General features: G+C 40.9%; 1 protein-coding gene across 14 annotated transcripts in view; it reads right to left on the minus strand.

The window, feature by feature from the left end:
- The window catches only part of LOC115125244 (nuclear factor 1 X-type-like), a 162425-nt gene extending 139829 nt beyond the window's left edge, over window positions 1-22596 (minus strand). Inside the window, exons 1-3 of one of the 14 annotated variants that reach the window (XM_065006584.1) lie at window positions 21800-22589; window positions 15067-15150; window positions 7942-7977 (exon numbers count right to left, since the gene is read on the minus strand). In XM_065006584.1, coding sequence (XP_064862656.1) covers window positions 7942-7977; window positions 15067-15150; window positions 21800-21802 — 123 coding nt within the window. In that variant the 5' untranslated portion in view covers window positions 21803-22589. Of the gene's footprint in view, window positions 1-7941; window positions 7978-11807; window positions 11985-15066; window positions 15151-21799 lie in introns of those variants that run through there. The other 13 variants (XM_065006573.1, XM_065006577.1, XM_065006581.1 and 10 more) reach the window with 13 other exon arrangements.
- Between the last annotated feature and the right edge of the window lie 746 nt (window positions 22597-23342).

Raw genomic sequence — 23342 nt, forward strand, 5'->3', positions numbered from 1 at the left:
AGGTGGGAGACTCTGTCCATAGGACAACAATCAGTCGTATATTGCACAAATCTGGCCTTTATGGAAGAGTGGCAAGAAGAAAGCCATTTCTTAAAGATATCCATAAAAAGTGTCGTTTAAAGTTTGCCACAAGCCACCTGGGAGACACACCAAACATGTGGAAGAAGGTGCTCTGGTCAGATGAAACCAAAATTGAACTTTTTGGCAACAATGCAAAACGTTATGTTTGGCGTAAAAGCAACACAGCTCATCACCCTGAACACACCATCCCCACTGTCAAACATGGTGGTGGCAGCATCATGGTTTGGGCCTGCTTTTCTTCAGCAGGGACAGGGAAGATGGTTAAAATTGATGGGAAGATGGATGGAGACAAATACAGGACCATTCTGGAAGAAAACCTGATGGAGTCTGCAAATGACCTGAGACTGGGACGGAGATTTGTCTTCCAACAAGACAATGATCCAAAACATAAAGCAAAATCTACAATGGAATGGTTCAAAAATAAACATATCCAGGTGTTAGAATGGCCAAGTCAAAGTCCAGACCTGAATCCAATCGAGAATCTGTGGAAAGAACTGAAAACTGCTGTTCACAAATGCTCTCCATCCAACCTCACTGAGCTCGAGCTGTTTTGCAAGGAGGAATGGGAAAAATGTTCAGTCTCTCGATGTGCAAAACTGATAGAGACATACCCCAAGCGACTTACAGCTGTAATCGCAGCAAAAGGTGGCGCTACAAAGTATTAACTTAAGGGGGCTGAATAATTTTGCACGCCCAATTTTTCAGTTTTTGATTTGTTAAAAAAGTTTGAAATATCCAATAAATGTCGTTCCACTTCATGATTGTGTCCCACTTGTTGTTGATTCTTCACAAAAAAATACAGTTTTATATCTTTATGTTTGAAGCCTGAAATGTGGCAAAAGGTCGCAAAGTTCAAGGGGGCCGAATACTTTCGCAAGGCACTGTACATTTTAGTAGCATGACCGGGACATACAGGGAATTGCGGTCCCCACAAGAGTCCTAACTCCAAGTCGGGAACTATCCGTATTTGGGTAATGGAAAAGACATGACATGACAAATGAAAACAAACGTGTAGGGATTTGATGTAGATATTCAACACTATTGGATGGTCCATCATGTCTAGACTTGACAGTCCCCATAATATGCTGCAGATGGCAAAAAGTAGCTTAACTGATGACGATAATGATATGTGTTTGGGTTGTACAAGGTTATTCTCAAGACATCCTGTGCCAAAAAGACTGACATAAACTTGACACCTTAGACAGGAGTTGTAGTTTTGTCCTCATTCTCTGTTCAACAAAGCACTAAAAACTGAGACCATGAAAAAAACACATTGTTTCTCCATTCAGATCGTGAGTGGTCACATGAGAAAGTGCTGATGAAATGATACCTCAAACAAGCAGACGTCTTATTAAGTATGGGAAAGGGCTGATCATGGAGCAAAGCAACGCTGGTGTTCTAAACTCCTGCATATGTTTGAAGGAGAAGCTTTTTCCCACTTTGTGAAAACATTGTTCGAGTTGGGACACAGTTCCTTGAGCTACAACAGTGATGTCATGAAGTCCCCCATTGAACCTGGTGAGTGGTGACATATGTCGGCTTGACCTTGTTTTTCTTCATGCATTGTTGTTACATACAATCAGTATTTTTTACAAAAATAAACTTTATGTGATGTGATTGTTTGGCTGTAGCCCACTTAACATAAACCTTAAAGTATTGCATTTTTTATTTTATTTTTTCACTGAAGGGGGATAACATTTTCCACTCACATTAAAAAGTTTCCATGTCAAAAGCAACACTCTGGCTTGAAGTCATTTTCAAAGCCCCAAAAGTGAAGTTCAATTCAGAGTACAGTGGATACCTTTTCCACATAGAGGAGTAGCAGCAGTTATTTGTGTTCGACTACTACCAAGGGCCCTGACCTGCTCTCCACACTACTCTCAGTATGTCCTACAGCCACAGCCAGCAGAACCTCACAAGAATCTCAGGACACACACACACACACGCACGCTTTCTGTGTTTGCTCATAGCTGCTAGTCCTCCTCAGAGTTCATGTAAGGTAAGGATATGTTATATTATGCGTATAGATTTTCCACCACTGGCCAGGGCCCAACTTCCTGCTCTGAGGAGAGAGCTGCAGTGCTTTGTTCCCAGGGTGACAGCAATTCCTCGCTGGACCAGGTGGCCAAACAGCACAGACAGAGTGACAGAGAGAGCTAGAAAGAAAGAAAGAAAGAAAGAAAGAAAGAAAGAAAGAAAGAAAGAAAGAAAGAAAGAAAGAAAGAAAGAAAGAAAGAAAGAAAGAAAGAAAGAAAGAAAGAAAGAAAGAAAGAAAGAAAGAAAGAAAGAAAGAAAGAAAGAAAGAAAGAAAGAAAGAAAGAAAGAAAGAAGAGAAAGAAAGAAAGAAAGAAAGAAAGAAAGAGAGAGAAAGAAGAGAGAAAGAAAGAAAGAAAGAAAGAGAGAAAGAAAGAAAGAAAGAAAGAAAGAAAGGAGAGAGAAAGAGAGAAAGAAAGAAAGAGAGAAAGAGAGAAAGAAAGAGAGAAAGAAAGAGAGAAAGAGAGAAAGAGAGAAAGAAAGAGAGAAAGAAAGAGAGAAAGAGAGAAAGAAAGAAAGAGAGAAAGAAAGAAAGAGAGAAAGAGAGAAAGAGAGAAAGAAAGAAAGAGAGAAAGAGAGAAAGAAAGAAAGAGAGAAAGAGAGAAAGAGAGAAAGAGAGAAACTGAGACCTACAGATGTGCAGCCTTGCCAGCCTAAGATACTGATATTGTTGTTTATGATCCCCGTCTCTCTAACTTTTTTTCCTTTTAACTTGTGTTTTTTTGCAGCTCTTGAAATTAGGTTACAAGCCCTTTTGTTACAGCTTTACTTGAGGGGTTGTTAGCATCCAAACGTCAATGCTCCTCCACCCGCCCCGAAGACAGGAAAGCTCCTTCCCTCCAAGTTTAACCCATTAAATGCTCCATTTAACCCGATGAAGATCATTCTCATTCCTGATGAAAATATGTCAGCAAAACATATTGTTTACTCCGATGTAACATTTTAATCTTTAAGTGATCATTTTCAGATTGGTAATCTTATCGAGGATCGGAGTAATCAGGTTCCAACTCACGGCTGCATTCATCACACCCTAGGCTAGAAAAACAAAACCAATTCTATATCAACACACAAACTCAATGAGGTTTTACAAACAGCAAACAAGATTAAAGTAGTGTCATTAATTGAGCCAAAACCCACAAATCAACTTTCACCTTGATTCACCTGCTCATCAGAAAGAGTTGCAAAATGGCAACATTACATGAGAACAATGTGACGTCTTCACTTTACAACTACCCTAACCTAAATTACCCCCCCCCCCCCAACCACCACCACTCCCCCCATTGGTTGTTGTGAGATGAGGTATTTTGCAGTTGTCCGCTAATGTACATAATTGTCTCTTCAGCCACAGCCAGGTGCAGGGAGAAGTGCTAATGCAGTATGTTTCCACGGTCACATTTGGGGGAGGTTAGGGAGTGAAGTGCCATATGGGTTAGGAGTCAGTCGAGGAGCTGGCACACATGGTACGCTGGCAACACAACAGCCCCCCTCCTCCCCCACCAACACCACCTCCCCAATCATCACTCTGGTCTAGTGGTGCTGGCCGAGATTTTGACGGTCGGCACCAGACTGACAAGGGAGAGTCGAGAATGCACACCTGCGCCTCGTGCTTAAGTGTGTGCAGGTGTGGGAAGTGTTTGAGCGTGTGTGTTTGCCGGTGTATGTGTCCATTAATACATAATGCATAAAGCCTGAGAGGGTTTGAATGTGCATGTACGTGTGTCTGTTTTCACTCACATACTGTGTGTGTTTTGGATGGGTGTGTTAAAATAGATGTGGAGATATTACCGATTTATAGGTAAGTTTGCGACATATTTGTGTGAGCTTGTGCATGCTTGGTTATGAGTGTGTTTGTGTCTGGTAGGGAGAGAGAGAGAGAGAGAGAGAGAGAGAGAGAGAGAGAGAGAGAGAGAGAGAGAGAGAGAGGGCAGAGGGGTAGATAGATCTCAGATTTCATACAGATGAATCCAGCAGAAATGTAATGAGGGGTCTATATATTTAGATCAGTGGGAGTTGAGGTCAGAGACCAGACTGCTGTCCCCACCTCCATAACAAACAACAGGCCCCTACTGTAGTGACCTTCAGTGAGGTGTCAATGAGCAGCAGCAGCTCTCTGCTGCTGACCTGTGACATGCCAAAACAATGGGTCTTCATGCTTTTTCTCATATTACCAATCACACACTTTATGTGAAGTTTATGCTCCGTGTGAGAGAAACAAATCCGAAACATTTTGAGGTATTTGATATTAAAAGCACATCCACCTGCTTTTATAAATCACTTATAAATCAAATACATCACCACTACTGATAGACTTGGGACACAGGAGTCTACATTTCTGTCTAGAACAGTCTCCCTCAGTGTTATTAAGCTCCATACAATCCCCTCAATTCTGAATTGTGTGGCACTTTGCAATTCAAACTGCCATTACACCCCACTACAAACCTAGTAGTGTGACAGAGTGCTAGTGGGTGAGGTCTGCCTATCTCACCGATGCCCTCTGAGATAGGGCCCATCCGGCAAAAACACTAGGACTTATCATCTCCCCCACACTAACACTCCACAGGGGATGGGTAGAGAACAGAGAGAATGTTGCATGGTGAGAAATAAATGGCAAAGTAAATAAGAACAACATACTGTAGACCTTTTCAACTGTCAAAATAACAACGCGTTCTAGCCACCACACCAAGGCATGCCTATCTCTGCAAACCCAAGCTGCCACGCCCTCTCTTACACAAATACCACCAACCTCACCATATCCTCTCACTCCCAGACAAACTAGTTGTCAGACAGTCAGTGGTCTAAATGTTAGATAATAGGTGATAATAGGTGCTCCACTCTTTAGATTCATGACTAATCATGGAAAGCACATACTGTACCAACGTGTCAGTCCATCCCATGCAGCTGCCTTATTGCCCACAGCTCTGACAGAGCTGGGATCCTTCCCTCTGTTGATTTGTAGGGGAAAGCCACATTTTCACTTGAGCCCCTTCTCTCTCCCATATTGTACAGAAGTATTTGTGTGTGCCTATGTATATTCTAGCTCAATTATGTGATTTGCGCTTGTGTGTGTGTTCTGTAGCCATGGCAACAGCACAACATATCAGCGACCACAGAACCGCACTGGGGCTGAAGGCATTGCCAGGGTTCTGCCAAAGCATAATCCATTCCAGGGTTGACATGAGCGAAGGGAAAGGCAGGAGGGTGGAGACGGCAGTGCGGCGCATGCATGCGCGCACACACACACACACACACACACCACTCTCTCTGCACACACACTGGATATCCTCCTATTCTTCTTGGCTGGAGACTCCCATGGCAATAGCAATAGGAATCCATTCTCCACGGATGCTAGAACAGCTGTGCAGATACTGAATGAGACTCAGTTGGTTTGGGCTTTTCTGCATGCAGCTTGAGATAAAAAACTACATGGTACTTAATTCAAATCTATATTCCCTCTTGCCAAAATACATCCAATTCATCCAGTCTTTGTCTTCCCCATCACACAGTGTACTGAATTCTACATCAAATAGACAGACATGTTTTGGAGATACAGCAGTGGACAACATGGACTTACAAAGTCTAATGGAAAATGTTCCAAAAACATTTATCAACAAAACCTTGATATGTCCTTTAAATATTCTTGATATGTTCATTAAATGTTAACAAGTCGGGGCATCTCTCGGTCCAGGACATAGTACCTCCTCCCTGAGGAATAGATAACAGCACCAGCCACCAGCCAGCCCATATCTGTGATTACAGAGACCAGGGCTTTGCCACCTCATTGTTTATGGCTGTTTGAATTTGCCAACTCCACCACCTACCAACCAACCACCAAAGGAGACTTGAAGCCGCCGGTGGTGGTGGTGGTGGTGGCCTGGTAGGAATGAATAAGTAAAGGGAACACAATGTCCCTGTGAACTTCTGGCATTCTGGCCTGCCGGTGTCCCCATTACATGATGGGGAAAAGAGCCACCTGCTGCCACGAGACACCTACAGGGCCAATAGGGAACTCCGGTTTCACCGTAACTCCAACCTTCAACTAGGGATAGAGGAGGAGAACATAATAAAGTTCATATGTCCATTAAATTCATTACTGACTTGGGCTGTCTGGAACACAGGGGTTATTTTTCTACTGGCTCACGCCAATGGCTATATTCCACACCAATCAGAAAAGCACTATCAGACTACATACATTCATTGCATCCTTCTGATTGGCTTTACTGCAGGGCAGGGGGCTTGCTCTCCGCACAACTGAACTCAAGCACAGTAATATTATAATTCAATATGTCCGCCATAGAAATTCTATAAAAGGCATGAAGGCCTAATTTTTTTCCCACTGCAATTCTGTGTTTTGGAGCACTACACTTTGGGTATTTGTTTTTGCCCCATAGATTAACCACAGTCAGTGCTGTCCGGATGCCTCTTAAAAATCAGTATAAAACATAATTGCCATTCAGCCTAAAAACTGTGGATCCTGTAACACAGGCTAATCCAGTGATAACCACACAGCTGCCTAATCGCATTCAGACATAGGACGGAAGGTTCTGGCGTGTGTGTGTGTGTGTGTGTGTGTGTGTGTGTGTGTGTGTGTGTGTGTGTGTGTGTGCGCGTGTGTGTGTGTATCTTTAATTCAAAAAATCCAACATTTCTGTTTATTCAGACTGTGGTTCCATCAGATTTTAATCCCTGAACAGCTGTTCCAATTCATTTTCCAGGCCTGGGGAGAGGACAGGAGGAGGGGGAGAGGAGGAGAGGTTAGAGTAGCGGAGGGGTGAGGAGAGGTTGGAAGGAGAGGGGTGAGGAGAGGTGGAGGGAGTGGAGGAGGGGAGAGGAGAGGAGGGGTATGGGTGAGGAGAGGTTGTAAGGAGAGGGGTGAGGAGAGGAGGAGGAGGGAGTGGAGGAGGGGAGAGGAGAAGAGAAGAGGAGGGGTATGGGTGAGGAGAGATTGGAAGGCCGCCTCACAAAATGTCTACAAGGAGGTTTCAGTGGAATATGTTTTTATTCAAAACACCATGCCTGTTAACAACTGATAATGACATAGACAAATATAATCTATCTTCATGCAGCAACACACAGTAATACATACTCACTTAGGCCTAACATAATTTAGGCACGTGATTAAGCCACAAATGTATCCATGGAGGTAATTAAGACAAAGATTAATTATTTAATGATCTGCAATACAAAGATGACTTGCAACAAGAAATAGGTTCCTTATGACTAAATTGTTTCTAAAATCTACAAATATATGTTTAGTCTTTCTGTCTCAAATATGCATGCAAATAATGGGTTAATGGTAAAACATGTTGGGTTTGCCACTCAAGGGTTAATTGCATGAAAATGGGAAAAGCAAGATACATTTCCAAGGCAACAAGTTAGCAAATTTTAGATGACATCATGAAATTATGTGACTTACTTTTGCTAAACATTAGGCCTATCTGCTTGAATAGACGGCTAGTAGGCTGGGCTACAAACTGCAGAAATTAGGCCCATAACAAAACTGTATTAAATAGCCATCTTGCTCTTTCTCCGCAGTTAACTTTTGGTTTATGTATGTTAAGCTATTTAAATATCTTAGTAGGACTTCAGGCCGACAGCAAAAGTGATTGACTAGCAGTGAGTTGTCTAGAAAAAACGGGCCTTCACTGCTTTTCAAGAAAGTACGAACGTGAGGGAAATACATTTAGCAAATGATGCTTCCTTTCAATAAGATTAAGGTTTTTAAAATTTTGAGTTAAAAAAAAGTAATATGGGCTTCAACAAACTATGATAACAATGCCTAATAAAATGTATATAACACACGTTAAAATATAATAGGGAAACACTTACCACTAATGGATTGTTTAGAAGGTGAGTAGTGCAATACTTTAGTGTCGCGAGGGTGTTAAGGGGTGTGAAAAGCATTCCCGCGCAGGGGTCACCGTCCCGCGAGCAGAAGAGCAAAGAGAAGAGGATGTTAAACTGTAGTACGAGTAAGAATAGTATAGGGTGATCACATTTTATTTATTGTATAAACTTTTGAGCATAAACAAAGTCATCAGCATGAAGTGGCTTAGGCAAATGCGAAAAGAAAATGGTTATGACCTGGTGCGCTTTATGGGAACAAGCCAAGCATGCCATGCTTCCGTGTTATAGCCTAATAATGACTATAACAACAATAACAATGTCATTTTTATTTTTCAATATCACGGATACTCCACTGTGTAGAGAAGAAAAGTGTTGAATTCTGCTTTACTGATCTAATGTGGCTTGATTATACGTCCCTATGACATAAATGAAAAAGGCCTACACTTACAAAAAAAAGGGTTATTCGGGTGTCCCCATAGGATCATCTTTTTTTGTTCCAGGTAAAACTTTTCTTCGAAGAGTGTAGTGCTGCAAGACTGGAAAAGGCAACGCTATTCTGATAATGGTGTCTAATAGCTCAGGCAATAGCCTACATCAGCCAGCCACACAACACGGTGAATTTGGTGTCGTCTATTTCCATACCTGCTGTGGATACTTTCGGTATGGGCTTACATTGTAATGTTTATAACATCATAACACATGTACAAAGTAACACTAAAGTCTATCCGAACCTCTGAATGCTTTCCATAATGTGCCTCCATTCCACCCCATCCATCTCGCCAGTCTCCAGAGAGGCTTTTCACTGTTCATTATTTATTCCATTATTTATATTGTGTGGCCATATCCGAGGTCCAAACTCGTTTTTTAAAATGATTAACCTTAATTAAATAAACAAAAATGTGAGTCTACATCTGCAGACAAGAGGCACATCAGAAGTGACGGGAATGCAGGAGTCTTGGGCTGGGCTGGGAGGCGCAAGCTCCACGCACGCTGGACGAGTGCAATGCACAAAGCTGTTATCTTGTTGAATATCTCCCTAAAATGCATGACCATACCAAACTCTATGTAGTCAATGTATAGCTTTAAATAATATATTTATATAGTTTATCCAGTCCAAATGATTTAGCCTATGGGCTTTATTCTGCATATGTGCAGCACGTGCGGAATGTGCAGTCAGTTCTGTTGTCAAAAAAAATTCTGGCTCTATCAAGCTTCATTTTCTTTTCATACTGCCGTATAACCGCTTTAGTAAAAAATCATTACAACATTTATCAATTCCAGAAACCCTGTAAATAAATATGCATTAACAAATTAAGCTATATGTGTAAACTGTTGGAGAGAAAAGTTCGAATCTATATAGAGATTCCTCTCTGTGCATCTGATAAAGTCCCATTCCATCATTTCTAAATATGTGGGCCTATTTTCTTTCTCAGTTGCATTTCATTTAGACCCCTGTGGCCTAAAAAGTACAAGACCCTCTCTTCCAATATATATCCACTTCTAAAGAAAGTATTCAAATCAGCTTTGTCTTTTTCTGTCAATCTGGGAGTAGAATAGAGAACAACATATGATCATTCTACAGTTTTAAATGGAAACAGACTACTGGCCGTGCCCGCAACTGAGAAAAACACCCTCTCTGCCTCTGTAACAGGAGTCAGAGGCATGGAAGTAAAATTGTTTTAATACAACACTGTACAATCAGGAATAAACTACGCATCACACAGGCCTTGGCAGTCTACTGTCCAGTAAAACCAAGGGATAAACAAGTTTGCTTTATAGGAATAGATTTCCAACAGTTATGCCACCGGTTAGGAGAGTCATAGAATTGCAGATAATATCAACAACCATTCTATTTTGGACGCAGAAAAAGGCATGGCTTTTTAAAGAATCTATAAAGAACAAAAAATCTACACAGAAATGCATAGAAAGAAGAGCAGCAGACCACTACAATGTTTTTGCAGAACCAGGAATATATTGATGCAGCGAGTTAAATGATGGGTGCCTCGCGATTCAGTTTAGGCCAAGGAACTTTGTAGGTTTATATTATGAGGGTTTGTATTGCTAAAATATACAATATTTTCAGTCAGTGGGCTCAAAAACCCCTGTTTTATGTCACATTTATCTGTGAACACATACTGTTGACAGTACAACTTCAAGCAGAGCTTTTTCTGGCGCTTCCCTCCAAGTTACTTTGTCAAGCTAAGGACAATTCCAGTTCCAAGAGTAATGATATTGCACATAAGTCATAAATGAATAGTTACTGAACCTAATATATTTAGGGTTCTCGGTGAGTCCAAAAAAGTTAAGCAATGATGTGTGATATTTGGCCATTTTAGAATCGAGCCTGACCTTAAATCACTGTTCATATAGGACGATTACTAATACACATGATGCTTTCAAAGTAAACGCATCCATAAACTAAATAACTAACTGTTTAAGTTCTTATGACTGTGCAATGCACCTTTTTGTTACAATCCATTGACCACATCTCAGGCACTATAATACTTGTTAACACTCTCTTTCCTCTATGACAAATAGACTATCATTTTATAAAATAGAAAAAGAGAAGATTTATTTACATTTTCCCCAAACACCTGTCTTGAATTCTTGATTTAAAAAAAGATCATGTAGATTCTGAAACTGTTACCTGATCAACGCTCCAGTTTTAACACAATATATCAAAACAGATTTTACCATTAATGAGCATATTGAACAATAATTGATTTAGTTATATTATATAGCAAGAGATTCTATATTGCTTAACAAAAGTACATTTTATTTGGGTAGAACCTTATCAATTACCAATTAGAGCCAATAAGCTGTATAACTCATACGCTATTCTTAGCTGCCCAACTGTGGAAATGTGGAATATTGCACGTGGAAGTACCAGAGTAATTCCCCATTGAATATGAGTGAACTTTACAATGCATGGTGTATGTATACCAAATATACCAGGTTGTGGGGTCTGGACATCCACTGTATAGTTGAAAGTAGGTTATACATTTAGGGAAAAGCAGCACAGAGTAAAACATCAGAGGTAGGTTTCTTATTCAAAATTATTGAATATTTCTTTGCTGTAAATTTTGGGATGGTTGTTTTACTATGAACAGAAATGGTCAAGAGTTTATAATAGCAGATTAAATACAGTATTTGTGCTAGGTACAGTGGACCAGAGTCACTAAAATAAGATAACATCAACTGGGCATGACCAGAACCTTGAAAATAATCCTTATGGCGCATATATGCAGTGAGATACTCGTGCGTAAAATAGTCTATACATTATATTCCCGAACATTTACTTTCACTAAATACGTACGTTATATTAATCAGCATCGAGCAGTAGGCTACTGTAGAACTGGCGGCAGCACACACCGACCTAAAGCCCTCGACTGTCACAGATTCAACCGTTAGCGGATAAAGCTTTTTGACGGCCACGCTTCCACGTGTAGCCTCTCTCACTGCCAAGCGTTTGCGAGATCAACATTTTGGAAAATGTCAATGTAAGACCATCACATGTAACATTAAACTTCAGTCCAGTTCCTACACTCACTCCTTTCTCCTCCTCCACTTCTCCCCTCCTCCCCTCCTTTTATATTAAATAGATTCGGGAGGAGCGCCATTTTCTCTACAAAACCATGTGTAATGAAACGCATAAGAAAGCCATGCGAAGAAATGCCATCTAAGAAGAAAAGGTGACAGCGATACAAGGTACATACTATCAGAAAGGAACAAAGACTAACAAATAAACTCAAATTCAACTATTACATAGTTGCAAATGGTGGGAGCACTAATCTAACCCGCAACCCCGACTGTATACTAAGCAATAACAATTAAATAATGGCATTTACCTGTGTCAAGCAGTACGGGGAGTACATGGTTATTTTTAGAAATGAAAATTGGAGAGCTTATTTAAATTGGATGGAAGTTCGCTGTAGTGCTGCATTGCAATCGCTCGCCGTCCTGTTTCGCTCACTCCATGCTGTACTGTAACCCCGCCTAGAAGGCTGAAAGTGAAAGCTTACACAAACTTTTTGGGAAAAAAAGTTGTCTCCCACCCTCTTCCACCGATTCTCCTTTCGTGCGCACGGGGGGGTTGATCAAGGGCGACGGTGTTTGCTATACAACATAATATCATTAACATGAATCTCCCAACTTCGTAAATCATGCTTGGGCAAACTAATGCTTAATCCGGTCGTTTCAGCTCATACTCAGTAAACATGCATAATGACTATACACCGTTCTCTTTCTTTAGGGTAACAAGTATGTTATTACAAGGGTTAAATGAATAGGAACGCCGAATGCCTACTATCCAGCGTTTTACCAATACAACATGTAGAGTAGCCTATATCCCAAACGAGAAGGTAACATGCTTTACAGAAGATCCTCCAGTCTGAGCATTGTATTTTGCAATGAGCTAAACATTTGCTATAGCTACGATGTGATTTTGTTTTGATGTGTTTTCTATGAAATATGTTTATATACCAATTAGTAAAGTCCATACAAGCATAAGAATGTGATTGCTGTAAGGTCAAAGGTGATGCTTCATATGGGGCCTATGGCCGAAAATAAAGACATAATGTTGATAAATAAAGACTTGATATTAAGAGATTGACTTAAAATATTGGAAATGTCATTTGTTTTCCATCTGAGAAACGAGAAGATAGCCAAAATATTTAATGAGATTGGAATAGAACAACACTGGGATCTTGGTTTAGATTTTTTTTTTTTTATCTAGACCCATGTAAATTTTACTCTAGCTATGTAAATGAATGGGTATACCTACAATATTATTACATTGTTATTACACTACAGTTACACTGCCTCTGCATAAATTAGTTTGTGAAACAAATGTAAAAAATATTTGTCAGTGTTCTGCACATTTTGTGTTACTTCTATTGGTTTCTGCCCGCTGATACAAAGGCACTTTCTGCATGTTGACTGAATTTCAGTGCACACTTCCAGCCCAGGCCGATGTACAAGTAAGACATTTCATTGCAGAGTGTATAGAACACTATCAGACATCAGATCCAGACTGAAACCTGTAATGGTGACTGCAGTTGAAACAGCAGAGCCACACTGTTGGTCTGGCTTGGGGACATTTGCTCAATGAAGTTGACTTGAAAATTAAAAACAGCCCAACCTAAGGACTGCTTGATGAGAACATACTGTATGCTAATAAAACAAGATAGTGTCCCAAGGAAGGAGGACAGAATATTGGTCATATTGAAAACAATTTACAGAGGCATGTACCCTCTCACAGACAAAATCTCTCTCTCTCAATTCAATGGGCTTTATTGGCATGGGAAACATATGTTTACATTATACACACACACACACTTTTTTTTTACAAAGGAATAAAACAAGTTTTGGACCAGGTCCTAAGTGGTATAGGGTTTGGTGGGAGTAAAGTCACTGTGGAGCTGAAATTTTGATCTGACAACTGGAGTCCCTCAGATTTACGAGGCCTACTGCTTGTGCATTTACACCACAAGCCTCTGCAGGAGAAACAAAGAGATCTGAGCTCTGTGTGGCCAATTATACTGCACACAACCAGGGGAGCCAGAGACAGAGGGAGGTCAGAGATAGAGAGAGACAGAGAGGGAGGGATGGAGGGAGGGGAAAGTGTGTGGTCAGGGGGTTGTGCAGACCACATAACTGTAACCTCCCCTTCTCACCACACAAGGTCATGCTCACAGCATTCCATACCGGTTAATTCCATCCGTGAATACGAAATGACTGAAATGACAAACGTTACCTTGATATTTTGAAAATGATATACCAAAATAAATTCTGATAAGCACTAACTTTCAGAGTGACAAACATACACATAATTTGGACAGTTGTGTAACAGCAGGTGGAATGAATCCTGTTCCCAAGTTGTAGTCTCTGTCTAACTCAGTGTATTCATGGCAGTTCTCTCTCTCTATCTTTCTCTCTCTGAAGTCATAAAAAGCACACGGGACCACAAAAGTGAAAGGTTACAGAGAGTGGGTTCGAAGGGGATCAAAAACTGTTTTCCTCCTTTATAGAGTTGAGTTGACTGCAACACACGCAAACACTCATCCAGCATCGCTCCTTAAATGTGCCCCACATTTAGTGGTCTATGGGAGTAAATTGCTCATTAAGTAACACATGGTAGAGCCATATGCTATGGTTGTTGAGTCTCTCCTTTTCACACGATGGAATATACATATTTGCTGTGCTACAAAACTCATTGTGGTAAAGTCAATCATGGATTTGCTGTTATAATGAAGTACTGTAGCAGCATCTGCAAGGGTTGTTTTGTATACCACGAACACACAGAATCTATGGAACAACTCAAATGCAAGTTAAGCACAGAAGTCACAGGGTTCAAAGTTTGTGCTCTAAGATTAGGATTCGCAAACAACTACTCCCTCATATATGAAGACAAAATGGACAGACAGAGGATTCTGAGGTAGCTGGAGTGGCGATGTGTGGGGCCTAACCTCCCTATGAGGAGGTGAGTACAGATACCCTTCTCTGGATGGCCTTGAACTCACTGGCCCTGATATCTAATACGGTCATATTAATGCTTCTCCCCTCTCCAACTTCTCCACCAACCATGATACTCGATTACCTCCCATTATGGCTCATTTCTGTACCCCGGGACACACAATACACTGTAGCAACCCAGATTCTCTATAACTTGGCGAAAGGCTTTAGCTGGAAACAAAGAGTAGAAAACTGTCTCCCACCTCATTAACAATCACATTTTCAGTCATCCACAGACTCCCACTCCCCCGATCTCGCAATTCTCTTTTTATTACCATTTCATTTCAGGCCGATCGCTGTAAATCCAATGCGCTCGCTTTTCATTTTATACAACCTCTGCATGCTGCACATTATCGTTATATTTTTCTTTCCCACGAGGGAAGGGCGCTTCGGCGGAGTTGCAAGGCCCTTTTCTCGAAGTGTGTGTGGAAATAATGATTGTAATGGTTTGCAGCTGAGGAGAGGGAGCTGTGAGTGACATTATGATTGTGGTGTAATTACCAAGAGCATGAAAGCAGACCATCAGTCAGAATAATGACTAATGACTCAAATAACACATTACATAATCATAATAATAACAATAATAATGCATACCCTGTAGGAATCTGATACTACAAAGCATTCAGGCATCCCAGGACCTCTGGAGGGGTCTTCATTCACCAGAAAGGTTTCGGTGGCCTGAAACGTAACACAACAGTCATTCATAGTATCAATGCCTTTACCATCCTTTAAACAACTCCTTAACCTATACAACACACATCAAAACACAACATAATTTTAAATTGAATAATAATAACATAATTATAATATTATTGCTATTATGTATTTATGATGTATTAATTATTATTATTATTATTATTATTATTATAATTATAACTATTGTTATTAATATTGGTAAAATATTATGTGCCAATTACAGTTCAGTCAAGCAACATCAGCATCCTGTACAGAACCTCTAATGGAAAATCCCTACCCCTCTTCTACTCACACACAAATCATGATTCATAATGTGCACTAGCCAACTCATATATGATGCAGGCCTGAACTCCGGTGCTAGAACCAGAATGGAGACCAGACCGTTTCAGCTGCTTTTGGATCACACCACACAATACACACTGACACAATGGCATTTCCTGTCCCTGGTTGTCACCTGGTGACTTCTCCCACAGCGGTGACTGATTCAGCACAAAACATTCACGCGGTGCATACATTCACTGATCGATGCAGCAAAGGTATTTTTCTAAGTGTTGTTTCCATTCAGCACAGTTCATTTGTATGCTGTGGAACACACCAGCTGGGCCTTGAGCGCTGAATGAGCATCCATTCCAATTCTGCCCTCAATTGAGGCAGGCCAGCCCAGACAACATAGCCTGGGAGCAAACCTTGGTATGGAGAGCTGGGGAAAAATCCTATTTTCCAGAATCTTAAATCCTGATTTCTCAAGTTTCACAAAACAGGAACAAACACTGTTCGAAGCCAACTCTGGAAGCATGCTACTCTTAACTTGTACCTGGTAAACATACACTATATACACTAAAAACAGACATTAACACACACACACACACACACACACACACACACACAGAGAGAAAACACAGGAACAATACTTGAAGGAATACTTACACACACAGACACATGCATAAACAAACAACACTATAATAAGTCCCAGACTTTGGCTAACCAAGATGTGGCTAGAAACACAGGCTATTCATATCCCACCCAATGAGAGGTTAGCACTCTTGTCTTTTCCCTTTCCCTTTTAACACTGAAGGGGCATCTGTGCCTGTGTGTGTGTTGGTGTGTTTGTGTACGCTGTATAAACTAATCATTTAATGCAAATCCATTGCTTACTTTTGTATGTTTACTCTTCAAGTTAGATTTCCGAATAAGAAATGTGAGTGCAAGTCATCCAAAAGAACCGAAAACTCAAACTGGACGATTCATGACGTTCGGCTTCAACAACCATGTTCGTACCGGCCATCATTAATATATATGGAGGAGAACAGAGTGAAACCATAAAAGAGTTCCATTACAAGAAATGCTGTTTCTCAGCTCTTCAAAGGTTGTTAAAGACCAAGGTTCATCTGTAGTATGTCCTCTACTCTTCTAATGGACATATCGTCCTAACAAAGGCATTAACAGTAGTAGTTCTGCTTGCCACATATTGGCTATTGCTGTGATAATGATACCGGTCTCTTCATCAGAGAAAGAGGCTTATTCTCAGGCCTGAGGGTGTTACGGTACTAAAAGCAGTTGGATTGACCAGTGGTTTGCTGAAAGGAGGGAGGAATGAAGGAGTGGAAGGATGAAGGGATAGCAGAGTTAAACCTCTCTCTCCCTCTCTGCTGCATGGATTGCCTTCACACTTGAAAAGGGGCATCATTTGTTTGAGGCGGCACTGATTGTTTGATGTAGCTCCCTGTAGCACTGGCCCCCTTTTCCCTTTTCTCTGTGTTTTTATGGAGCATGTTGTCAATTATATATGCCACCCCTTTTCTATATATATGCAACATATGAGCAAAAATAGTATCAAGGACTCACTTAATTAACACCCAAAAAGCTACAAAAAGTGATTTGATGTCTGTGATTGAGTGACCTAGATGTGCTGTTTTACAGAATTCAAATGTTCATCAAAAGCAATTGATTGAGATTTGATCTCTTAACATTCCCATGTTTGGTGAACAGTGAATGCTCAATGTAACTGTGTGGGTTTGACCAGCAACTGAAACAAAGGCAGAAATACTTTATTTTCCATGCCGCAGACACACAATCTCTCTCATCAAAATTATATACAGTCAGGTCCATAATCATTGGCACTCTGATCTATATTGCATGGTAAATTGTTGGGGAAATTAAATGTTTTTTTTTTTTTATTTTACCCCCTTTTCCGTGGTATCCAATTGTTAGTAGTTCCTATCTTGTCTCATCGCTACAACTCCCGTACGGGCTCGGGAGAGACAAAGGTCGAAAGCCATGTGTCCTCCGAAACACAACCCAACCAAGCCGCACTGCTTCTTAACACAGCTTGCATCCAACCCGGAAGCCAGCCGCACCAATATGTTGGAGGAAACACCGTGCACCTGGCGGCCTGGTCAGGGTGCACTGCGCCTGGCCCGCCACAGGAGTCGCTAGTGTGCGTTGAGACAAGCTTATCCATACCGGCCAAACCCTCCCTAACCCGGACGACGCTGGGCCAATTGTGCGTCGCCCCAGAGCCTGGGCTCAAACCCAGAGTCTCTGGTGGCACAGCTAACACTGTGATGCAGTACCTTAGACCACTGCGCCACCCCAAAATTAAATGATTTTATACTAATTCTAATGGACTTGAACCCCATTGAAAACCTGTGGTTTGAATTGAAGAGGGCAGTCCATTGGAGCAGATGAAAGATATCAAGGATCTGGAAAGATTCTGTATGGAGGAATGGTCTAAGATCCCTCCCAACATGTTCTCCGTCTCATAAAACTTTTTAGAAAAAGGCTCAGTGTGGCTATCCTCACAGGGGAAGGGTGCTAAGAGTATTGAAAACAGGGGAAGGGTTCTAGAGTATTGAAAACAGGGGAAGGGTTCTAGAGTATTGAAAACAGGGGAAGGGTTCTAGAGTATTGAAAACATGGGAAAGGTTCTACAGTATTGAAAACAGGGGATCCAATCATTTTGATCCCTATCTTTTTCAGAATTGTTTTTAATTACTTTGTTTAAAAATATATATTTCTCTGAGCAATTGTATTAGTATATAATAACATATGTTCCTTTTTTGAGCCATACAATATTGCTCAGTATTTGTATTATACATTCATTTTTGTTCACCTCAATCATGGGTGCAAATAATTATGGACTATATGTATGGGGGTTGCCCCACTTGGCATATTTTCATGGCACAGCATAAGTTAAAACATCTCTCTCTGTGCGTTGTGTGAGTTCACGCCAGAGCCACCTCAGGGAACAATGCTGGAAAAATGGGATATTTTACACCTGCATCTCAGGAGGTGAGGGGTAAGAGGGGGGGGGGGGGGTAATAATTAGAAGGGTGTGTGTAGGATTGGAGATTGCTTATTGTTGTAGGGCTGTTTGGGGTTTGCCTTTGATACTTTCTCTTGCATTCCATTTTAAGTCTGAGGTATGGATAATGTATTTGATGCTAGTTTATTATGTTTGCTCAACCTGGTTCTAAATACAGAAGACATTTTGAAAAATGAAATATGCAAATACAACTCAACTGATAAATAGCCTGTGAGCTCAATTGAATGAATAATGGTGTTGACACTAATTCTTCATTGGAGACCCTCAACTGGAGAGCAGGCAAAAAGACATCAACTGTTGGGAAATTATTTCAAATTAAACTTGGAGGGCAGAAGAGACTGTAAAACAGTTCCAAACTAAATGGAATGAAATGACTCATTAAGCGTTGGTGTGCAGTCTGCATTGGTCATAGCACTATATAGTCTGGACTATATCAAACATTTGAGGCATTATTTTGAATACCATTTACATGATCTGCTCGCCGTCATCTCTATTTGGTCTGACGCTAAAAATACACTATAATGCACATTTAATGCGGGACAACAGGTTAGTGAGGGGTGGCAGGTAGCCTAGCAGGTTGACTAGCAGTTAAGAGTGTTGGGCCAGTAACCGAAAGGTCGCTGGTTTGAATCCTGAAGATGACTAGGTGAAAAATAGGTGAATAATCTGTTGATGTGCCCTTGAGCAAGGCACTTAACCCTAATTGCTCCTGTAAATTGCTCTGGATAAGAATATCTACTAAATGACAAAAATTTAAAAATGGGTGTGATGTGGACATCTTCTTCTCTCTGCAGTGGGCACTGCAAGATGCCTTTAAAGGGCTGAGGCTGGCATTCTAAAACAGGGGGCCTCATTCTGAAGAATCAGGATGGCTCAAAATGCAACACAACTTCTGCAGCATATGGACAGCTACCAAAACTTGATCCATGTTCATAGTCTATGTACATAGTCCTCATAGGTTATGGCTCCACTAGTACATACACCTGCAATAGCATCTGCTAAACACATGTACAGTATGTGACTAATACAACTTGATTTGATTTGAGTCTACCCTAACTGCTAATCTAAGATGACCTTGCATGACACCAAACCTATAAAAATGAAATGAGAAACTGACCTCGGATCAGAACTGAGAGACAACTCTCTGCACCCTTTATAGGATCACAACCAGGGGTTAATATGACACATATGCATGCCATCACCACCTCCCAAGTGTTTATTTAACAAAGACAAACCCCAGCATTCATCTGGATTGCACCGCCAATAAGGATATGGTAGCCTCTACACCACAGATCACAAAAGGGCGAAGGAGGACCCATATACACAGTGAGAGATGACATCACTGGCAGCGACAGACAAGAGCTGTTGAAAACATATGGCCTGGAAACCGCCTGTTTGATCATCTCGGGGTGAGCCGCTCCCTCTGTACATACACATCAACATCTACAGAGTGGGATATACAATTACCTAACAATTTACACAGCTCCTTGAGATTATGATACAGTACTCCTCATCATACAAATCACACACATCCTGACCCTGGGCCAGACCATGGAGCACTCTAAAAAAGACTACTTTTAGGGCCTGAAGTCAATAGAGGGAACGGCATTATAGAATACTTAGAAAAGAGAGCATACATTATTTTGTGAAGCATATAAAGCATATGTTATTCTTTAATATATGCATATATTTATGCACTCCTAAACTACAATATATTCGATAAGTGAAGGGACTCAATGAACAGTGTGAGTTTGAAGGATTGCCTTCGCATCCTTAAATACTGATTATGTGTGTTGACATGTCTAGAATATGTTGGGCAGAAATTCTGTCAAGCTTTTCATAAAAAAGAGGTGACTTGCTAAGTAGCTGAAAAACAAATAAACATAACCCCATGTGAGGCCTGTCCTGAATATTGTTTTTATATTAAGTTACTGTTGAGCTACTTGGACTAGTGCCATTCCAGTTTGCAAGTAAACACATAATTATTCAGACAAATACTTTTCCATATTCATGTGCAAATAGAATTGTAGGAATCGACATGTCAGTGGTTCCTCAATAGGCAATGTACACAAAATGGCCAACTCAATTGATCCTATGCCAAGAGATCAAGCTGAAGGTCAAGGACCTTCATTAAGTAACACTTTCCATGACTAATGTAGAGCCTAATAGCAGTCCACTTCTACCCAATATCCCACAACTGGACTACTTTGGGAAAACACACAAATCAAATAAAGGACCAGAATAGATGTCCTTTGTGCTTACATTGAATCAGGAGTCGGGTAGTTTTACTTGACAGTCTTAGAGACATGATTCACCCCACTGTTTTACTGTGTAAAGCTTGTATCAAACATTGTTTTGGTCTAGGCCTACTTATAGTGCAGCAATATTATCTGTTCTCAAGAAACTCATGTTAAATGTTTCAAGTCATAGAGGAAATTAACCTCTACTGAACTAAACTCTCCATTACAATATCATAACATGCCATCCATCACAAGGGCCAGTGCTGTGGACTTGGTGGGTCTAGTGGTTATTAGAATGGTACTGTGCTCTCCTTACTGCCCTGAATTCAGTGAATAGCCTTTACAGCTATGCGTAAATACGCAGCCGTCGGTAAGACGTTATACTGGTAGATAATATTTAACAACAGAGCACGAGTGGAAAGCAGTCTCGCCAATTATCTTCCACAACTAATATTGATTTCAGCAAAAAAAAATCAAACTCTTAGTGTAACGTCCCCTATAAACTGTAGCCAAAATGCGCTTATAAACCAACAAGTAAATGCGCTCGTTGACTATTCACATTAGGTGAATTCGGCTTTTATGTTACTGCTTATTCAATTTCTTGACGCGTTTGGATTGTGCAATGCTGCCTTGACTTTGTGTATAATATAGATACATCAAAGTAGATGCTTTATTGGTGGAGAGCCGTGCTCTGCTTTTCAATAAGGGGGCGACAGCATGACCAAGAGCTGCAATGACTGGAAGCAGCTCAACTGCCCCGGGAATGTAGTTGAGTGGAGGATAAAGGAAGATAAATTATCCGCGTTATCCTTGTTCAAATATAACCCACTTATATATATGATTTAACATAAAATCCTATACAGTATCAATATGAGTTTGGGTAGTGCAAAGTTAACTTTAATGTACGGTATTACTCCTTAAACCACTCACAAGATAAGTTTGGGGGTAATCATTAATCGTTTTTGATGCACTAGCGTGATGTTTTTCCTGTTTAAACAAAACATTAAGATGTTTACAAGCTCTCAGATACATAAAAGAGTAAATTATTGATTTACACAGCACGTACCATTGTGGAGCAGGGAAATGTGCCAACAGTCTCAAATACCCATTTTCAACTCTAAAAAAGTTCAGCTTCCAAAAAAAGTGTGGGAGAGAGAAAACTACTCGTTTCTTCTGATACCGGAAGCAAAATAACCCTAATAAGGGACGGACTGTGGCCCGGTGAACATTTTTTTTAAATTGTAGTTTTACTGTTCTCCTCCAACAGGGAAAGGAAAGGGAGACGGATTATCCAAGTCAACCACTTCCCGGCTTCATTCGGGGTGTTTATGTCCGCTATTCACGCGTGGGACTTCCATAAAAACACGGGCGGCGGTTGTCGGAGCTGTGAGGACTTGCTCTGGTCGCCTGTCAGTGCGCCATCCCTTCCGTCCGCTCTGTTCACCGAATACCCAGTGAGGCAAATCCGTGCACGATGCTAGCGTATCGTCAGCTCCCAAGTAACAGAGCAGAGGTCTCTCTTTGCAAGGGGCCGACAGTAAGTAGACTCTACTTACGCGCTCACAAATCAGCTGTTGTTTCTGTGTGCCTCAAAGGAACTCTGTGTTATCCTCATCCTCTGGTCCTCCTAATAAAAAAACAATACAAAATTGGAATTCCCTTTGGTTCTTCTTCACTTGTTCTTCAATGCCCATATTTACTCGAGATAAAAAGGAGACCACAACTAGTACCAAATCTGGCACCATAGATGTTGCAAGTTTTGGAGAGGTGATACTTGATCATATCACTATGCCAGGCGACTTCACGAGAACGCGCATATGTATACGCTAATCCCGGTACATATGACGAGTGAATGAAATAGTTGGAGTTAACAGCTGTTAAAGTGTAATAAACCCAGAAAAAAGTGCTGTGGCGGCCCAGAGCGCGCGGAGGCCCAGAGCGCGCGGAGGCGCAGCAGTGGATCGCGGCCGGAGAAGCGGAGGGCTGGTGAATTATTAATAAACGGAGTGGTTCACAGTCTGTCGGTCTCAGTGAGTAACCAGGACGGCAGCTGGGGGTTAGATGAATTAAATACGGCTCAGAGTAAACCGTGGACGGCAGGGGATTACCACTCACCGGCTACAGTGTAGAGGCAGAGCGGGAACGCAGGGAGGGAGGGAGAGCAGAGAGGGAGGTGGTATGATAAAATCCAAATCATTTTAACATTGGTCAATGATATAAGCTATAAGTTACTAACCTCTCTTGTCGGTATTAGGCCTAGATAACATTTAATCATTATCCAAAACAAAGATGTAATCAGTGCACACTGCATGCTATGTTTCTTAGATTTGTACATGGTTATTTAGGCTAGTCATGCCAGATATTTTACAACGATGACAATTTGACAGTAAAGGCCTAGCAGTTATGAGGCCACAGTAAACTATATTAAAATATTTTGTAGTCTAGATTAATATAAAAGGACATTTTTTTCAACATAATAATATACCCCATGTGTGACCGTCACGGTCCTGTTTGTGCGTTTTAGTAAGAACAGAGCAGGTTTGGAATAACTTTCTCAGACTTGCAGTGAAGGACGAGATTAAACGGGGATTTACCAGCAGTTTTGTAGG

The sequence above is a fragment of the Oncorhynchus nerka genome, linkage group LG21 (assembly GCF_034236695.1).
Source record: "Oncorhynchus nerka isolate Pitt River linkage group LG21, Oner_Uvic_2.0, whole genome shotgun sequence".
NCBI lineage: Eukaryota > Metazoa > Chordata > Actinopteri > Salmoniformes > Salmonidae > Oncorhynchus > Oncorhynchus nerka.